Genomic DNA, 20,522 nt, shown 5'->3' on the forward strand with positions numbered 1-20,522 from the left:
AGAGATCTTGCAGTTTCCTTGGATCGGGGTGTGCTTGGGGTCCTGACCGCTCTGGAGGAATATTAGAAGCAACACTTTTCTGTACTCTGAGGGCACAAGCTGGGTTTGCAGCTAAAACTTGGCAGGATCCAGGTTCAGAATCAGAGAGATTTGTTAGTTTTTGCTGTGCTGGGGAAATTTAGAGTCCAGATTATTAAAGTACAGGACTGGCTACCTTATTCTTCGCTCAAACAGAAGTTTGGACGAAGGATGGGTTGTTGGGATCAAGGTGCCAGATCCAGAGTTTTGTGCTTTGGGGGGTGTCTGTGTGTGTGTGCCCCCCCCACTTGTTCTCTGTTTAAGCATCAGAATTTGGGTACTTGGGGCCACAAATGAGCCGAACCTGGGTTTCGGTGATACTGTTGCCGGGGGGTGGGGTGGGGGAAGTTTTTTTGGGGGGACGAACAGGGAGAGCTAGGCTTGTTCTCCGTTTAGGCAGTGCAAATGTGAGGGGTTGGCTGGGTCCAAAACCAATCCGGCTCTGGCCGGGTCCAGGTGGACCCGTCTGTTCTCCCTTTCCCTTGCAAGGCTCAACTCCACCGCGACCCTCAGCACGTGTGCGCGCGTTCAGCCCGGCAGCCGCCTCTCGCAAGGGAAGCGCCGGAGCCGCGGGGGTCTCTGGCCACGTCCTCCAAGGGTTAATGGAGAAACCCCACGCCCCCTTTGACGGAACTGCACCAACCTCACCAAATTTGAAAAGGCTGCCGCCAGGGCTTAGCTCGCAGAGAGGGCTTGACTTCCCTTTAAAAGCCAGGAGCAGCAGCAGCAGCTCGCCATCGGTGCCCTGCGGGGAGCTCCGGCCCCTCGAACCCCAAATTCTCACGCGTCCCCCCCCCCCTCCACCCCGGCTATCGCATGTCACTGTGACCCCCCCCCCCCCCAGTCCGCCTCTCGGTTGTATTTGTTGCCGCAGAGATGAACCTGGCTCTCTTCCTGCCCTGGTGGGGCTGTTTCCTTGGATGTACCCTAGGGACCGGTTTCCTCTATCCGTTCCCAGCCTCCACGCTGCAGCACAGCTATCCCGAGCCGGGCGCAGGATCCGCGGGCAGCGGCTTCGCCAGCCGCCGGTGAGTAAACCCGCCCGGCCGCCGCCGCCGCCTCCTCCTCCGGCGGGCCCGGGGGCGTTCGCCTCGTCCCGCACTGAGCGGCAGGGCTGGAGCAAGGGCCACGTCCACCGGGGGGCGGCGACCCCCTTCTCTCTCGGGGAAACGTGAGTCCCCGTTGAATGGAAACTTTCTCCGGCGACTGTACCCGCCCCCATGGGGAAGCACCGACTTCTACAACGCTCAAGTGTCCCCTGTGACCCCTGTGGCTGGGGGTTATCTCCCGCTGGGCATCTAAAAAATGCGGCTTTTGGTGTCTCCCCAGCAAGCTGATGCATTGGCAACAGAGGAGTTTCTACTCTCTACTAAAAAGCCTTTCTGTCCCCGTCCCCCCCCGTCCCCCAGACTAGCCAGTAGGAGGCAGCCCATCCCAGAGGGAGCCCCCCGAGGTGGGTCTCCTACTCGCTGGGGACCCGAGAAGCTGAGCATTTAGCTGATCTGATCAACATCATTCAACATGTACCAGAAAAGCCAAGTTCTTGTTAAAATCAGCCCTGCTCAACTGCCCCAAGAGACCAGGTTTAAATGGCCAAGGAAAACAGGAGATTCTTTAGGGCGACTAAGGGAGCTGTAGCTCACCAAAGCTTGTGCTCAAATAAATTAGTTGGTCTCTAAGGTGCCACAAGTCCTCCTTTTCTTTTGAAGAAAAGGAGTACTTGTGGCACCTTAGAGACTAACCAATTTATTTGAGCATGAGCTTATTGGTTAGTCTCTAAGGTGCCACAAGTACTCCTTTTCTTTTTGCGAATACAGACTAACACGGCTGTTCCTCTGAAACTTTTCTTTTGACTCATCCTGTCTTGCAAAAGCGCATGGTGCATTTTTATGCACCCTAAGAAACGTCATACCTGTTAGGGCTTCCTAAACAAAGACTAATTGATTCTAATTAAACTGAGGACTTGGGCACCGTAAACAAGACCCTCAAACCAGGCGTTGAGGAATTCTGAATGAAAACATAACCCCAAAAGGGTTTGGAACCACAGTCTTCTGATATCCCCAGACTGTGTCCACTAGGCTACACGGAACTGTAGCTTTAAAAATGACTGAAATGTAACATGTTATGCCAGTAGAGGGAACCACTATAGTCCTGGGTTGTTCAGCTCAACAAAGAAAAACCCTAATTACAGATTTTATACAAGGGTTACAGCGTTCAAAGGGGAACCAGTCTCCAGGTAAAGCAAAACAAACCCTGAAACAGTTTCACATGAATTTAATGTAAATCACCGTTAATTTATTACGTCTTGCTGCTTTAACAGAGAAAACAGTTTAGATTTGTGTCCCCCTCCCCCTTTCTCTCTAAGCTTCTCTAGAAGTAAAACAGCTGTTCAAATGAATGAGTAGCTCTGCACAGTAACCCAAAGTGGCTTAGGAGGCTTTCAAAAGTATCTTGATTTAAATCACTTTTTAAAATTCAGTATTGTATCTGTTAACCCCTTAAAATCAGAGCACGAGTGGTAAACATTCAGCATTTGTAAACCCTGCTTTTCTCTTTGCTGTGCTGGTGCAAATCCTGAGTGCGGATGAGTTAACACTAGTGTAAAAAGGAGCTCCTACCCATGTCGTTTATCCTGGCTTTAAAGCAGGGTAGGCTGCAGCAGCCTTTTTGCAGCCTGTATTATAGGCTTGGATCAGTGCCCCCACCCCCAAAAGCATTGACACGCATGACTGTAAGCATGGCAGGGCAGGGAACATGTCTTACTCTGTGTTTGTAAATGTAAAATTACAGGACAAACCTAATATAAAATTATGGAACTAATGTAAGAGACATGTTTCTCCATGACATGACTCTCTTCTATCCTAGGACCAACACAACTGCAACTATGCTGAATAGAACTAATATAACATTATTAAGAAACATTTATGTGGAACTGTTCCAGAAATGGCATATTCAGCCAATGGGAAATTTTGACCCTTCAAAACTAGTTCCTGTTGGAAAGTGGGACAGCGAGTCACAATATCGAACCGTTTCATGCATTAAAAAGTTTCAAATCTGAAACGGTTAATTCATTTTGATTACAAAAAAAAAGGTGTGGGTGTTTTACATTTTTGAAATTAGATTTCTCATTTAGCATCTCCCTTTGGAAAATAACTCTCTGGTTGAAATCGACATTGTACTATGGAAAGCATCTGCTCTGACAAAACTACTTTTTCCATTGGGAAAAATTTTGATGATCTCTAATGTTGGGATTGTTTTGGGAGACTTGTTTCTTAATGTGAAATTTAGGTTGGGATAGCTGTGGTCTAATGGATCAACATGTTGTGGGGACTTGCGATGTAGGTTCCGTTCCTGACTTGTCAACCTATCTATCTGGGTTTTTATACTGCTGTGGTGTCTGAGACCCTTGAGTCATTCAGCAGTTGGGGTCTCTACTAAGACTGCTACATTTGTGGTGATATGTTTGTAGTCTGAATGCATGGCTGCTCAGGGACTGGAGTATAGCCCCCAAGAGCCTGGTGCTGAGCTACTGCAGATCCCAGGGACTGCATCTCTCCAGAGATGGCAAATGTCTATCATGTGGCAAGAGCTGTTGGTCACAAACTACTTGGTTTATACTCAAACAGGAAACCAAGCAGTAAAAGGGATCTTCAGCTTATTGCCAAGCCATTGAGCCCTCCTGCACTAGTTTCCTGTATCAGTACAACATGGCAACTTTAGCCTTCCTCTGACTTTTGTATTCCATGCTGGGGCTTTATGTGGAAGATGATTAAAATGGTCTAACAAATTTAACTGCAAGAGCATGGAGATGTAGGAATGGCATTGGAATTCCAGACACTGTTTTTTTCCTTTTGTTCCACTAAATCATGTTCATTTAGGAAAACTCCTACTGTCTTGGCTTTCTAATTGTTTGATGAATAACTTCCTTCCATGTACATTTCATTCTCCCGCACTAAGGAAAAGGCGTTGGAGCAGTAGAAACACCTATGGGTGGGGGAAGGAGATGGGGCACTCCTGCTTTTCTTAACTAAAATAATAGGCCTGTCTTGCCTTTTCAATCACTTTGTTTGTTTGTTTTTCTGAAAACCTGCATTTGTTGATATTTGTAGGCTTCAAATGTAACAAATGGTATTAGAGATTTAAAAACAGCAATGATAAGAGTAGTGCTAAGCCACGAGAACGTAGCCTAAAATAAAGAACAGTACAATATTAAATAATGTGACTGATGCATTGCTCCAGGATTATATGGGTGCAAACTTGCATGGGAGAAAAGAGATTTAGGTTCCAATTTGACAGCCATTCAAGCATTTGTCCAAGTCTATCCATCTTCAGTAAAGCACTCAGGCATGTACTTAATATTCTGTTCATTTGGGCCTTGCTAGGGCAAAGGAAAAGATAAAAGATGTCTCTTGGGGTCAAACTAGCCTCTCAGAATAGGCAAAGGAAGGGCATCTTAAGTGAGTATGGTTTATTAGTTGGTTGTGGGTTTTAGTGGTTAGAGTAGAACACTGGGTTCTGGGATTCCTGGGCTCTAGTCCTAGCTCTAGACCTATTGTGTGTCTTGGTAAAGACACTTCAGTTTTCCCCATCTGTCAGATAGCCCTTACCTCATGCAAAGGGTGTTGTGGCAATTCAGGGACTTCCTCTTGAGAGGTGATGAAATCCCCCAACTCTCATTTTTACGTGAGTGGATGGCACTTAGAGCCTTGTCCGCTCAGGCTTGATGTTTGGGTTGAGCTTCTGGGATAAAGGTGCTAGGCTGTGTGTATCTGGATTGTATGAAGCGTCTAACAATCAATACAGCACTAAATTTTACAATACCTAAAGCTAGCAACCTAGGCCAAGTTATCTCTAAAATCTCAGTTCCTGCTTATTAGATCAGATTTATCTTTTACTACAAATTTACACAATGCCTTGCACAGTGGAGCCATCATCTGATGTAGGGCCTTTAGGTGCAACTATAAAATGAAGATGATGGTTGTGGATGGGTGTATTACCATAACACCTAAGAGCAACAGTAAAAACACTGCCCCCAGGGCCAGATATAGAGGGCAGGTGACCTCCTGGGGTGCCGGACTTGCAGATCCTAGCATGCAAATGTATCCTCTTATATGGCAGACAAATCATGCATGCAAATTGTGCATTGAAATCATGAAGAGGGCTACAAATGCAATAAAAATAAGGTATTCAAAAGTTTAACAAATAGAAGGAGGGGGGGCCTTGCCTGGGGCACCACTTGGTCTAGCCCTCCAGGTCACAACTTATGAAATTGAATAATGTACTTGAAGTTCTGGTTTGATATTACATTTTTTTCCTACTATTAAAATGAATATACACATAGAAGCAAAGGAATAGAACTAGATGAAGGTGTAACTTGTGCAGTGATTTAGGGCTGAATATCTGAAAGTGGCCACTGATATTTAGGTGCCTAATGTGAAACACTTTTTGAGCCTAGTGTTCAGAGGTGTCGAGCTTCCTCAAGCTTTAGAAACGAAGGGAAACAATTATTTTCCTTCAAGAAGGACTTTTCTGTAGAGGCCCACAGGAGGGATGGTGTTGAGGCATCTATTGAAGGCAGCTGTGTGATGTTCAGGATAGGAGGATCTCTTTTCCATGTCCCCAGGGTCAGCATTAGACTTGCTGGGGCATAGGGCAGAAACTAAGGAACCGGAGCCCAATCATATAACAGCTTTGCAGGCCTCCTGTGACATGGGGCCTCAGGTAATTGCCCCGCTTGCTATCCGCTAATGCCAGCCCTGCACGTCCCATAAACTATTCAGTGAAACCATGGGACATTAGTTGAAAAGGTTTGGGAAGCTCAGTTTGAATATCCTAACAGCCAGCTTTCAAAACTCCTAGTGTTCCACCATCACAGCAAACTCTTTGAGGGAGAGATGAGCACTCTATAGGCTGAGCACTACTCTGACCATCTATAGACTGCAGCTGGTACGTGCATTCTGAGAGAGCTCTAGGCATGACTCCGTTTTGCTGGGGGCAAAGGAATAGAGCTGAATAACTACACCCTTTTTTAATGTTAGTGTAAAGTACCCTGGGGCTACTCCATGCTATCATATGGAAATGTATACATTCAGTTCTAATCTTGGCTATGCACAGTCAGGGCTCCAGTGTGTCTAACCCATGCATAGCTTCTCCTGCCTCTGTGAAACTGGGTTGAGACGTTATTTCTTTGCTTCTCTACAGAGCTAGCCTTTCATCAGGCTGTCCAAGCACATCACATACATTAATAGACTGACTCTTGCCTCATGGCTGTGAAGTAGGTGAGTAGTACTGGACACGCATAGAGATTGCATAACCTTCCTTGTAACACAATCCGCTGGTGAGTCTGTGGCAGGGCCAGGATCTTTTGAGTCCCATTCTTGTAAGCTTCAGCCCTTGAGCTGTTCTTTCATGTGCAGGTATGGAAAGAGGAACCTTGGGCTTTGCATCTCTTTCTGAATGGGGTATGTCACAATAAAGATACTATAGAAATGATGAGCCAATAATAAGAGGGAAACACAAATAACCAAGTGACAGGAGCAGCAGAATTAATAACTTTAGTGTAGGACATTATGATAAAAAGAAAAGGAGTACTTGTGGCACCTTAGAGACTAACCAATTTATTTGAGCATGAGCTTTCGCTCACGAAAGCTCATGCTCAAATAAATTGGTTAGTCTCTAAGGTGCCACAAGTACTCCTTTTCTTTTTGCGAATACAGACTAACACAGCTGTTACTCTGAAACCGGACATTATGATGTTTCAATAACCCTAAAATAGCTAATAAACACACATCTGTACAAAATAACGTGTCTCTGTTGCTGGTATGATATTTTCACCTGCTGTGTGGACATCTTTTGGGGACTGAATAGATAGTATTGAAGTTCACTTGGTCCTGGGGTGTCTGTGATCGTTCATCCCTGGTCCAACTCCATGGCAGTCCATGTCATTACATCAGGAAGGAACTTGATTAATTGTTTCTTATCTTGTGAAGAAATTGTGGGCTGGATTCTGTGAATGGGGAGAGGGAAGTATAAGAACAGGGCATACAGGATGTCTACAGGGCTGCCCCACACCAGGGGGGTGGTAGGTGATTGTCCACTCCAAGCATCTGGTTATCTGTAGGGTAGCACACTGGCTTTACTTCAGCTCGGGCAGTAGGAACTGACTCCCTTCTACTCACTTCATAAAATGGCTCCATGGAGTCTTATGTAAGTGGGGGAATAGTCCTGCTATTGTGGGGAACTTTCCTGGCTTCTGCACTACACCGGTGAAGTGGGCTAGTGAAAGGATCTGAGTCCTCGCTCCCACTTCTTTTACCCAGTGGCCTCCCTGCCCTTGAGGACTCCCCTTCCACTCTCCTGTCTGGCAGAGTCCTCGTAACCACAACAAGGCTGGGCCCAGGATTCCTGGGGGGCTCAACCCCCAACCCTGCTGTGGTCACCTAGGACAGGTGCTAGGGTGTCCCCACTCCGGGGTACTCTCTCTGTACTGGGCACTTCTCTGACCATTACATACAAGTTAAAGCAAATGCAAGTTATTTAATCAACAATTAATTTTAAAAAGAATAAGGAATAATGGGAAAGGTTAAAGGAAACACATCAACCCGCCCTGTGGCAGGGAACATCACAAACAGCATCTCTGGAACGTCAGGGCAGTTCAGTCTGTTCCTTGTAAGTCCCAGGCCTCCTGCTCCGGCCCTGGCTGTGCTGTAGGGATGCTCTGGGTTGGACACTTGCTCTGGTGGTGGCCACACGCTCTCAGGCTCTAAGTGGTAGGACCCTTCTTCCCAGTGTCGCCCCCGCCCTGTCGGGGTTATGATCCAAGCCTGGCCTGCAGAGCCTCATGGCTGAGGCGTCTCCCTGTGCTGGGCCTGCTGCCCAGGGTCCCCCTCGGTCTCCCCAGCTGCTCACTGCACCCAGCTCCAGACAGCTCCAGTCCCAGCTCCACCACTCGGTCTCTGCGCTGCTGCTGCTCTGCCTCCAGCTCCTTGGGCTGCTTCTCTGGCCCCTCTGCCTCTGGTTGCTGCAGCCCTGCTCCCAGGACAGGTCTGCTCTGCAGGCTGCTTCTGTGACTCTGTTCCCAGCACTGACCTGCTTCCTGGGCTGCTTCTCTGGCCCCTCTGCCTCTGGTTGCTGCAGCTCTGCTCCCAGGACAGGCCTGCTCTGCAGGCTGCTTCTGTGACTCTGTTCCCAGCACTGACCTGCTTCCTGGGCTGCTTCTCTGGCCCCTCTGGCTCTGGTTGCTGCAGCTCTGCTCCCAGGGCAAGTCTGCTCTTTTTGGGCTGAGCCTCTGGCTTTGGGGCTGCAGCTCTGCTCCCAGGATAGGGTCTGCTCTCTCTGGGCTGCTTTTCTGGTCCCTCTGGATCTGGCCCAGCTCTGCTCCCCAGCTCAGTTTGGGCCCCTGCTTTCTCCTTAGCTCGGCTCCCACTCTGTCTGACCCAGGCAATTCCAGCTCACACGGAGGACGGGACATCCCTGGCCTCCTGACTCCCTGATTAGCCTGCCCGCCCTGTCATTCAGGCTGACTTGGAGCATTGGCCTCTCCCCATTGTTCCTGGGGACTATCAGTCTCAGGGTCCTGGTTTCTCATAGACCCTTCCCGTTTTAGTACTGGGAGCTAGCCAACCAAAACACCCCCACTGAATGTTAGTAAGGGGGCAGCAGTCCCCTTACATTTATTTAGATTCTGAGACTGGATGCTGAGCACCTCGGTGGCTGCTCTGTCTCTTCTTTACCTCCAGTCCTGCGTCTTGCATCGCTCTTGTGAGGTGCAGGGATGGAGTCATTAGGTCAGAGTGTGGCACAGGAACTTATATGCTGTCTTCAGCTCGTAGTACCAGCTGTTGCTGAGTACCTGCTCTGCTCCTCTCTACCTCCTCCCAGTGAGTGCTGAGCACTCTTCAAGCTTGTGCTCATATGTCTGTCCAAGGAGCTGGTGTTGAGGTTCTTCAGCTTGGTTGAATTGCTTTTCTTAATCGTGAAAAAGGCTAATGATCAAGGCAGCTGCTTGTGGAAGCAGCTAACAATGTCATTTGCCCAAGGAGTCTGTTCTGGTGACATAATGTCTCTAAGTTGGGTTTTCCATTGGTCTGGTGTCACATCGCTTGGTAGCCTGGTGAGATGTGGTGACTCTGAAAGGAAGGGTAGAAGTTTGTCTTCGTTGCGTGCTATTCAGTCCTTATTAAACTCGGAGGTTTCTAACTCTTTCCTCTCGTTGTTCTAAATGCAGCAGGGTCGTGACCCTGACCCAGATCAGTTTAGCTCTTCTGTGTGAAAATCCAAACTCCTTTTTGAAGGTTTAGTTGGTGACAATGCTACTGGGTTCTACTTCTTGGGAGTAGATGTGTGATGGACTCCCAGCATGAGTAATGCTCTATTGCCTGTGTGTCTCTTTGGGGAAGGTGATTCCTTTCCTCTTTGGCATGGGTGGTCTTGACTTTTTTCAGTGCATATCAGCTGCTGGGACTCTTGTTCAGTTTCCTCTGGAATCACTGTCCCCTTCCCTGCTCTCCAAGAGTTGTTCTGCTCCAGGTTTTTCTTAAGGCCAGTTGTCTTGGTTGCTTATGCTTGGCTTGGCTTCATTCAAGGTATAGTTTGAGTCTTGGTCAGTTATTTTAATTCCCGTAGTCAGCTTAGATAGAGGAAAGCTAAAAAATTTTCAGAAGGGCTCTACACCCACAACTGGGGCCAGATTTTTTAAAACAACTTGGCACAGTAGTTCTGATCTCTTGAAAATCTTCCCCTTAAAGAATGTTTGGCACGCAACAACATTGGCGAGCTCTTGTCACTCAGTATTGCATATCTCTGGGCAAACGTTACTTAGTTGGCGGTCACTGCGGCTTCCTTGAGGGAATTTTTACACTGTTATTGTTTTTTAACGAATTTAAGGCTGACACTGCAGGGACTCTGTGAACTGAGCTGTCAGCTTGTCTGACACTGACAACATAGAGGGAAAACTTGATACACTTAGGCTTCACAGTTTCAACATGGGAAAACCCTACTAAACTAAAAAAATAAAAAGATCTTCTACCGCTTTCCACAGTATGCATCCGATGAAGTGAGCTGTAGCTCACGAAAACTTAGGCTCAAATAAATTGGTTAGTCTCTAAGGTGCCACAAGTACTCCTTTTCTTCCCACTAAACTAGACACTAATGAGGAGGGAGTTAAATTCCTTGGTTAACCTAATCTCGGTATTTTGTTTTAACATGCAGTACTTCTAAAGTCTAAGAACAGAGCTGAGCCCTGGCACCTCTAGGCTTGGCAGTTCTTCTCCCCGGACCTCTGGGCTGGCTGCATCCATTATGAAAGTAAAAAAATAGCTTTGAGCTCTGGCCCCAGCACCTTTTTCATTACAAATGAAGTGCTATCTAAAAGGCATTGTGACAATGCCTAGTTGGCCAAATTGCCTTGGCTTTTGAGAATGGCAGAGGAGTTTGGATCTTCACACAGATGAGCTAAACTGACCTGGGTCTTTTTGCCATTTATCCAGTCAACAAGGTGGCCAATGAGACTTATTTTTTTCTGCCCACCTAGAGGATAATGGGCTCCCATAAATATCTAACACAGTGGCTGTCCCAGAAGTCTGGGAATCAGGATTTCCCCTCTGTCTTGGTTACCCCATATGTAAAATTGGAATCCTTCACTCTAGGCATGGCTATGAGAGTGAATTCATTCAGGTGTGGTAAGGTTGTTGGCTGGAAGCCACTAGGCCCTAAAAGGGTGTGGGGGTGTGTGTGTATACATACACACACCCTCCTCCCACACACCCTTTATAAATATAAAATTCTATGCTAAATTAATATATTAAATGATTTCTAGTATAGATGTGAACATACTCCTTGTTTCCTTTCCTGCAACTGTGCCTGGCAAACAGGAGGACTTGTGGGGGACCCTCTTTTTCTCCCCCCCCCCTCTTGATGTGGCGTATATTGTGGGAGTTACTTTCCACCTGACCTATGCATAGAAGGCTTCAGTTAGTAGGTCAAGCAGAGAGATCCAGCAGAGAAAGAGAAGAATCAGGGGGTGCTGACTAGGAAGGACTCTGGCTGGAGTGATCCAGGGAAGAAGATGGCACAGTGGAATTTCTCCCAGCTGTGGAAGCAGTACAGAAGCATGTGAACCAGTGTGAGTTGTGGCAATCCTTCTGAAGTCTATCATGCACCTGGGAAGCCTCTGTGTGTTACATGCTGATGGAAGCTGACTCTTGGCAGGAGAGTGCTGAGTGAAAGCGTATCACCTTTGCATTAAAATGTGCCACAGTGATAGGCAGTCCTGCATTGGCTGCCTTTGTTGAATCTGGAATAGATGAGAATTAGTTTTGGTATGTGGAGCCATGTGAAGTCAAACATATTTTTGCAAAGTTCCCGTGTGCAGCAGGCACAGACAGCTGCAGCAGCACAGGAGCTAGCAAACAGAGCTGTAAACAGGGGAGTTTGAGTGGGAGTTCTGTTGGAGGAGAAGGTATTTGTGCTTGTTTGGCTTTGTATTGGTAGTATTTGTATGTGTAGAGGCTTGTAGGGGCTTTGTGCTGGGAGAGAAGTTGAGCCCTGATTAGGGGGCGGGGCTTCACTGACTAGGGGTCCTATAAAGGTAGCAGCCAGTCAGGCAGCAGCACAGACAGCTGCAGCAGCACAGGAGCTAGCAAACAGAGCTGTAAACAGGGGAGTTTGAGTGGGAGTTCTGTTGGAGGAGAAGGTATTTGTGTTTGTTTGGCTTTGTATTGGTAGTATTTGTATGTGTAGAGGCTTGTAGGGGCTTTGTGCTGGGAGAGAAGTTGAGCCCTGATTAGGGGGCGGGGCTTCACTGACTAGGGGTCCTATAAAGGTAGCAGCCAGTCAGGCAGCAGCACAGACAGCTGCAGCAGCACAGGAGCTAGCAAACAGAGCTGTAAACAGGGGAGTTTGAGTGGGAGTTCTGTTGGAGGAGAAGGTATTTGTGTTTGTTTGGCTTTGTATTGGTAGTATTTGTATGTGTAGAGGCTTGTAGGGGCTTTGTGCTGGGAGAGAAGTTGAGCCCTGATTAGGGGGCGGGGCTTCACTGACTAGGGGTCCTATAAAGGTAGCAGCCAGTCAGGCAGCAGCACAGACAGCTGCAGCAGCACAGGAGCTAGCAAACAGAGCTGTAAACAGGGGAGTTTGAGTGGGAGTTCTGTTGGAGGAGAAGGTATTTGTGCTTGTTTGGCTTTGTATTGGTAGTATTTGTATGTGTAGAGGCTTGTAGGGGCTTTGTGCTGGGAGAGAAGTTGAGCCCTGATTAGGGGGCGGGGCTTCACTGACTAGGGGTCCTATAAAGGTAGCAGCCAGTCAGGCAGCAGCACAGACAGCTGCAGCAGCACAGGAGCTAGCAAACAGAGCTGTAAACAGGGGAGTTTGAGTGGGAGTTCTGTTGGAGGAGAAGGTATTTGTGCTTGTTTGGCTTTGTATTGGTAGTATTTGTATGTGTAGAGGCTTGTAGGGGCTTTGTGCTGGGAGAGAAGTTGAGCCCTGATTAGGGGGCGGGGCTTCACTGACTAGGGGTCCTATAAAGGTAGCAGCCAGTCAGGCAGCAGCACAGACAGCTGCAGCAGCACAGGAGCTAGCAAACAGAGCTGTAAACAGGGGAGTTTGAGTGGGAGTTCTGTTGGAGGAGAAGGTATTTGTGTTTGTTTGGCTTTGTATTGGTAGTATTTGTATGTGTAGAGGCTTGTAGGGGCTTTGTGCTGGGAGAGAAGTTGAGCCCTGATTAGGGGGCGGGGCTTCACTGACTAGGGGTCCTATAAAGGTAGCAGCCAGTCAGGCAGCAGCACAGACAGCTGCAGCAGCACAGGAGCTAGCAAACAGAGCTGTAAACAGGGGAGTTTGAGTGGGAGTTCTGTTGGAGGAGAAGGTATTTGTGTTTGTTTGGCTTTGTATTGGTAGTATTTGTATGTGTAGAGGCTTGTAGGGGCTTTGTGCTGGGAGAGAAGTTGAGCCCTGATTAGGGGGCGGGGCTTCACTGACTAGGGGTCCTATAAAGGTAGCAGCCAGTCAGGCAGCAGCACAGACAGCTGCAGCAGCACAGGAGCTAGCAAACAGAGCTGTAAACAGGGGAGTTTGAGTGGGAGTTTGAAAGGGGAGTTTGTCTTGTGGTGCTTGTGTGGGGTTTGGTTTTGCTGTGGGTGGTGGTGTTTTGGTGTGGTTTGTGTTTCCCAGATTAACAGGATTTAGGTGGGAAGGCTATGACAGATTCAGAGGTGGCAGTGGGAGTGACCCATGTAGCAGATGACACAATGAAGATGACTGGATGTGGAAGCTGTGGTATGTACATGATCCTGGAGGGGGCACCTGGTAAGAGTTTTGTCTGCATGAAATGCCGTCTGATAGAGCTGATGGAGGAAAAGATCAGAGGTTTGGAGATGCAGGTGGAAAGTCTGGTAGAGTTTAGGAAGGGGTTTGAGCAGATTATGGAGCAAAGACATGAGGTATCTGAAGGGAAAAGCTCAGACTTGCAGATGGAAGCAGGACTAGGGAATTCTGAGGGGAGACTGGGTGAGGAAAGTGGTCAGTGGAAGCATGTGACTAAAAGAACTAGGCAGAGGAAAAGACGGGCTAGTGAAGGAGAAATAGAGCTTCAGAATAGGTTTGCAGAGTTGGAAAATGAAGAAGGGGCTCAGCAGGTAGTCACTGAAGGTGACAGGGCAAGGAAGAAGAGAAGAGCGGTTAGTCCTATAGGAAAAGGGGAAGAGTTAATGGAGATTACACCAAATATGAGCCCCAGGAGGATACAGGATGGGTTAAAAAGGATTACAAGGGAGAATGGGAATGGAAAAAACTTGCAGCCAGAGGGAACAGGGGATAGACTGGAGAATAGCACCGTCACTAGGAAAAGGCAGGTCTATGTGATTGGGGACTCTTTATTGAGAAGAATAGATAGGCCTGTAACCAGAGCTGATCCAGAAAATAGGAGGGTGTGCTGTCTTCCAGGTGCTAAGATACGGGATGTAGACCTGAGGTTAAAAAGGATTCTAAAGGGAGCGGGAAAGAATCCCCTAATTATCCTTCATGTGGGAACAAATGATACGGCTAGATTCTCACTGGAAAGTATTAAGGGAGACTATGTTAGGCTGGGGAGGACGCTTAAGGAAATTGAGGCTCAGGTGATCTTTAGTGGGATTCTGCCTGTTCCTAGAGAAGGGCAACAAAGGTGTGACAAGATTATGACTATCAATAGATGGCTTAGGCAGTGGTGCTATAAGGAGGGCTTTGGGATGTATGGCCATTGGGAGGCATTCATGGATAGAGGACAGTTCTCTCGGGATGGACTTCATCTGAGTAGGGAAGGAAATAGACTTCTAGGATGGAGGCTGGCACAACTGATTAAGAGAGCTTTAAACTAGGAATTTGGGGGAGATGGTTGGGAGATGTCCAGGTAATCTCCACGCCAGAATTTAGCATAGAGTGGAAAGAAAATGAAGTAAGAGTGGATACAGCTGTAGGTAGGAGGAAGGGCAGTGTAGATACAAGTCTAATAGGTTATACTGGTAGTAAAATAACCGTGCCTAATAGGGTACAGAATGTGAGTGAGGCCAAACAGCAAAAATTAAGATGTTTGTACACTAATGCAAGGAGCCTAGGTAACAAAATGGAGGAACTAGAGTTACTGGTGCAGGAAGTGAAACCAGATATTATAGGTATAACAGAGACCTGGTGGAATAGTAGTCATGATTGGGCTACAGGTATTGAAGGGTATGTGCTGTTTAGGAAAGACCGAAATAAAGGTAAAGGTGGTGGAGTAGCACTGTATATCAATGATGAGATAGAATGTAAAGAAATAAGAAGCGATGAAATGGATATGACTGAGTCTGTCTGGGCAACAATTAAATTGGGGAAGAAAGCTATTAGAGCCTCCCCTGGGACAGTGCTTGGGGTGTGCTATAGACCGCCGGGATCTAATTTGGATATGGATAGAGCCCTTTTTAATGTTTTTAATAAAGTAAATACTAATGGAAACTGTGTGATCATGGGAGACTTTAACTTCCCAGATATAGACTGGAGGATGAGTGCTAGTAATAATAATAGGGCTCAGATTTTCCTAGATGCGATAGCTGATGGATTCCTTCAACAAGTAGTTGCTGAACCGACTAGAGGGGATGCCATTTTAGATTTGGTCTTGGCGAGTAATGAGGATCTCATAGAGGAAATGGTTGTAGGGGATAATCTTGGCTCAAGTGATCATGAGCTAATTCAGTTCAAACTGAATGGAAGGATTAACAAAAATAAATCTGCAACTAGGGTTTTTGATTTCAAAAGGGCTGACTTTCAAAAATTAAGGAAATTAGTTAGGGAAGTGGATTGGACTGAAGAATTTATGGGTTTAAAGGTAGAGGAGGCCTGGGATTATTTTAAATTAAAGCTGCAGAAGCTATCGGAAGCCTGCATCCCAAGAAAGGGGAAAAAATTCATAGGCAGGAGTTGTAGACCAAGCTGGATGAGCAAGCATCTTAGAGAGGTAATTAAGAAAAAGCAGAAAGCATATAGGGAGTGGAAGAAGGGAGGGATCAGTAAGGAAAGCTACCTTATTGAGGTCAGAATATGTAGGGATAAAGTGAGACAGGCTAAAAGTCAAGTAGAGTTGGACCTTGCAAAGGGAATTAAAACCAATAGTAAAAGGTTCTATAGTCATATAAATAGGAAGAAAACAAAGAAAGAAGAAGTGGGACCGCTAAAAACTGAGGATGGAGTGGAGGTCAAGGATAATCTAGGCATGGCCCAATATCTAAACAAATACTTTGCCTCAGTCTTTAATAAGACTAAAGAGGATCTTAGGGATAATGGTAGCATGATAAATGGGAATGAGGATATGGAGGTAGACATCACCATATCTGAGGTAGAAGCGAAACTCAAACAGCTTAATGGGGCTAAATCGGGGGGCCCAGATAATCTTCATCCAAGAATATTAAAAGAATTGGCACAAGAAATTGCAAGCCCATTAGCAAGAATTTTTAATGAATCTGTAAATTCAGGGGTTGTACCATATGATTGGAGAATTGCTAACATAGTTCCTATTTTTAAGAAAGGGAAAAAAAGTGATCCAAGTAATTATAGGCCTGTTAGTTTGACATCTGTAGTATGCAAGGTCTTGGAAAAAATTTTGAAGGAGAAGGTAGTTAAGGACATTGAAGTCAATGGTAAATGGGACAAAATACAACATGGTTTTACAAAAGGTAGATCGTGCCAAACCAACTTGATTTCCTTCTTTGAGAGAGTAACAGATTTTTTAGATAAAGGAAACGCAGTGGATCTAATTTATTTAGATTTTAGTAAGGCGTTTGATACTGTGCCACATGGGGAATTATTAGTTAAATTGGATAAGATGGGCATCAATAGGAAAATTGAAAGGTGGATAGGGAATTGGTTAAAGGGGAGACTACAACGGGTCCTACTGAAAGGTGAACTGTCAAGTTGGAGGGAGGTTACCAGTGGAGTTCCTCAAGGATCAGTTTTGGGACCAATCTTATTTAATCTTTTTATTACTGACCTGGGCACAAAAAGTGGGAGTGTGCTAATAAAGTTTGCAGATGATACAAAGCTGGGAGGTATTGCTAATTTAGAGAAGGACAGGGATACCCTACAGGAGGATCTGGATGACCTTGTAAACTGGAGTAATAGGAATAGGATGAAATTTAATAGTGAGAAGTGTAAGGTCATGCATTTAGGGATTAATAACAAGAATTTTAGTTATAAGCTAGGGACGCATCAACTAGAAGTAACGGAGGAGGAAAAGGACCTTGGAGTATTGGTTGATCATAGGTTGACTATGAGCTGCCAATGTGATATGGCTGTGAAAAAAGCTAATGTCGTCTTGGGATGCATCAGGAGAGGTATTTCCAGTAGGGATAAGGAGGTTTTAGTACCGTTATATAAGGCACTGGTGAGACCTCACCTGGAATACTGTGTGCAGTTCTGGTCTCCCATGTTTAAGAAGGATGAATTCAAACTGGAACAGGTACAGAGAAGGGCTACTAGGATGATCCGAGGAATGGAAAACTTGTCTTATGAAAGGAGACTCAGGGAGCTTGGCTTGTTTAGCCTAACTAAAAGAAGGTTGAGGGGAGATATGATTGCTCTCTATAAATATATCAGAGGGATAAATACCAGAGAGGGAGAGGAATTATTTAAACTCAGTACCAATGTGGACACAAGAACAAATGGATATAAACTGGCCACTAGGAAATTTAGATTAGAAATTAGACGAAGGTTTCTAACCATCAGAGGAGTGAAGTTTTGGAATAGCCTTCCGAGGGAAGTGGTGGGGGCAAAAGATCTATCTTGCTTTAAGATTAAACTCGATAAGTTTATGGAGGAGATGGTATGATGGGATAACATGGTTTTGGTAATTAAATATTCATGGTAAATAGGCCCAATGGCCTGTGATGGGTTTTTAGATGGGGTAAGATCCAAGTTACCCGGGAAAGAATTTTATGTAGTATCTGGCTGATGAATCTTGCCCATATGCTCAGGGTTTAGCTGATCGCCATATTTGGGGTCGGGAAGGAATTTTCCTCCAGGGCAGATTGGAAGGCCCTGGAGGTTTTTCGCCTTCCTCTGTAGCATGGGGCACGGGTCACTTGCTGGAGGATTCTCTGCTCCTTGAGGTCTTCAAACTACAATTTGAGGACTTCAATAGCACAGATATAGGTGTGAGGTCTTTTTTAGGAGTGGTGGGTGAAGTTCTGTGGCCTGCATTGTGCAGGAGGTCAGACTAGATGATCATAATGGTCCCTTCTGACCTAAATATCTATGAATCTATGAATCTATGTGTGTTGTAGCATGTTGGAGGGGGGGGGGGAAATGAGCACACATGGGGCAATTTGGTCTGGCAGGATTTTACAGTACTTGGCCCAGTGCTGCTGTAAATTAACATAACCTGCAACAAAATATATTCTCACTGCAGCATATTGCAGTATGCGGCATGGCATTGGAGCCAATCAGGTTAATCTGAATTGTCACACTGTCTTGTGAGCTCATGTTACTGTAAACCACTAATATATATCACAAAGAGTACTTTTCTATAACTAAGTGCAAATCCCTTAGACTTGTAACCCTACAGATATATTTTTGAATGACTATACAGCACATGCTGAAATAATAGAACTCTGCTTTGCCAATCAACAAAAATATTTTGGTTCTGTTAGTGTAATTAAAAAGACTGCTAAAATCTCTTCTGAAGATCTGCAAGGGGCAGGCCTGTTGGAAGCTGTCACAAAAACTACAGCAACGTATCTATTTGCTCGGGTAAAGCCCTCTGCAACAATCAAAGACTCTATAATTACATCTGTGAGCTCATTCCAGGTGGTTACTGGCATCTGTGAGGCTTTCAAAGCAGCTCCTAGATCAGCCAACTTATATGGTCAGAAGTTTGATTTCCAGCTTAAAGGGAGACAGACCAGTCCTCGCTTACAGACAGCCCCCCAACCTGAAGCAAATACTCTCCAGCAACCACACAGCAGAACCACTAACCCAGGAACCTATCCTTGCAACAAAGCCCGATGCCAATGCTGTCCACATACTTATTCAAGTGATACTGTCATAGGTCCTCATCACATTAGTAATGCCATCAGGGGCTCGTTCACCTGCACATCTACCAGTGTGATATATGCCATCATGTGCCAGCAATGCCCCTCTGCCATGTACGTTGGCCAAACCGTTAGTCTCTATGCAAAAGAATAAATGTACACAAATCTGACATCAGGAATCATAACATTCAAAAACCAGTAGGAGAACACTTCAACCTCTCTGGCTGCTCAGTAAAAGACTTAAGGGTGGCAATTCTGCAACAGAAAAGCTTCAAAAACGGACTCCAACAAGAAACTGCTGAGCTTGAATTAATATGCAAACTAGATACCATTAACTTGGGCTTGAATAGAGACTGGGAGTGGCTGGGTCATTACACATATTGAATCTATTTCCCCATGTTCTTGTCAACTGTCTAAATGGGCCATCTTGATTATCACTACAAAAGTGTTTTTTTCTCTCCTGCTGATAACTCATCTTAATTAATTAGACTCTTACAATCTGTATGGCAAATTCCACCTTCTCTCTGTGTGTGCGTGTGTGTGTGTGTGTGTGTGTGTATATCTTCTTACTATATGTTCCATTCAATGCATCCGATGAAGTGGGCTGTAACCCACAAAAGCTTATGCTCAAATAAATGTTCTTTTTGCTGATACAGACTAACATGGCTGCTACTCTGAAACCTGTAGAAGAGCTGATTTTCATAATGGGAAGGTGGAAATGCTGTAATAAAAGAAGTTGGATACTTCCTAACTTCTGTCTAAATGCTAGTTCATGAGCGGAAAGCAACCAGAAGTCAAGCTGCTTGGTACCAAACGCTTCTGCTAACTTGTGGATTAGGCCAGCCCGAGAATTTGATGTCTTTAATTTAGTGCACTTTGGTTTATATCTTTGCTCTGCATCTGAGTTTTCATCCTGTGGGCTCAGGAGCCAAAATTCACTTTGTGGGGGCATTTACATCAGCTGTGCTGTACCTGATGTTGGAAATTAAACACTAGCATTTGGTTTGAATTCCATGTTCCCCCACATTGTTTGAGGCTAGTACTAACAGAGAGCCACAGGAACTGATTATGTTAAAAGAAAGAGAAACCTCTTTCAGCCTGCACCTGTTCTCAGATTTTGTTTGGCAAAGCTTTAGTCTATTATGCTTCTACGTATTGGGTCTGCACTATATGATGGGGGGGTGGGGAAGAGAAATATCCTATTTAAATTCATCCCATTTGTTACAGCATAGGCTGCGTTACAGCCTATCGCAACCACTAATTTATGCTCAATGCTAATATTACTGAGTGACAAATACTAACTCGGCTGTTCTGCAATTTCAGTTGGGTATAGCAAGCTTACTCTTTTTTCCTTTCCTAAACTGCTTGTCGTATTGCTTTGAGCTGTCAAACGGCTGCTCTGTTTGCCATATAGGTGGCTGCATTTTGCTTCACTCACTACTGATAGATATATTCCATGCAAAAAACAACCCCCAAAAACCTACATGAAAAGACTATTAAGGTTTTAAAGTGAGGTATTCAAAAGTCGGCAAACAGCACAGCTAAGCTTTCATGTGCAACCTTATCTCTGGCCTTGTGCAGCATAGTCTTTAACATGCTATCATGTAATTTCAGAAGGGCCCTGGCTCATTCAGCATGTTGAGTGGATCATGCACAGTAAATGAGGCAAGGGTGTGACATTTTAAAAACCTATGGCAAGGCGAAGTGAGGAAGGGTGCACAAGAAAAATGACTACTTGGCAATCAACGTTAAAATCAAAACTAATTTATTAAATATATTTTTAAAATTCTGTTCTCGCTGTTAAATGAGTGCCCTCATCTTCTTCACTGTACACGGTCAAGGCTAGTCACTGAAGACCGAATTCTGGTTTCAGATTCATCAGTGTGAACTTGGAATAAATCCACAGACTTGAAT

At 45.5% G+C, this 20,522-nt stretch overlaps 1 protein-coding gene across 3 annotated transcripts in view; it reads left to right on the forward strand.

The window, feature by feature from the left end:
* Positions 1-794: 794 nt before the first annotated feature.
* COL26A1 (collagen type XXVI alpha 1 chain) overlaps positions 795-20,522 on the forward strand; it is a 227,510-nt gene continuing 207,782 nt past the window's right edge. For all 3 annotated transcript variants that reach the window (XM_073315529.1, XM_073315531.1, XM_073315530.1), the window contains exon 1: positions 795-1,106. In XM_073315529.1, coding sequence (XP_073171630.1) covers positions 955-1,106 — 152 coding nt within the window. In that variant the 5' untranslated portion in view covers positions 795-954. The remainder of the gene's footprint in view (positions 1,107-20,522) is intronic.

Source organism: Lepidochelys kempii, chromosome 17, assembly GCF_965140265.1.
Source record: "Lepidochelys kempii isolate rLepKem1 chromosome 17, rLepKem1.hap2, whole genome shotgun sequence".
NCBI lineage: Eukaryota > Metazoa > Chordata > Testudines > Cheloniidae > Lepidochelys > Lepidochelys kempii.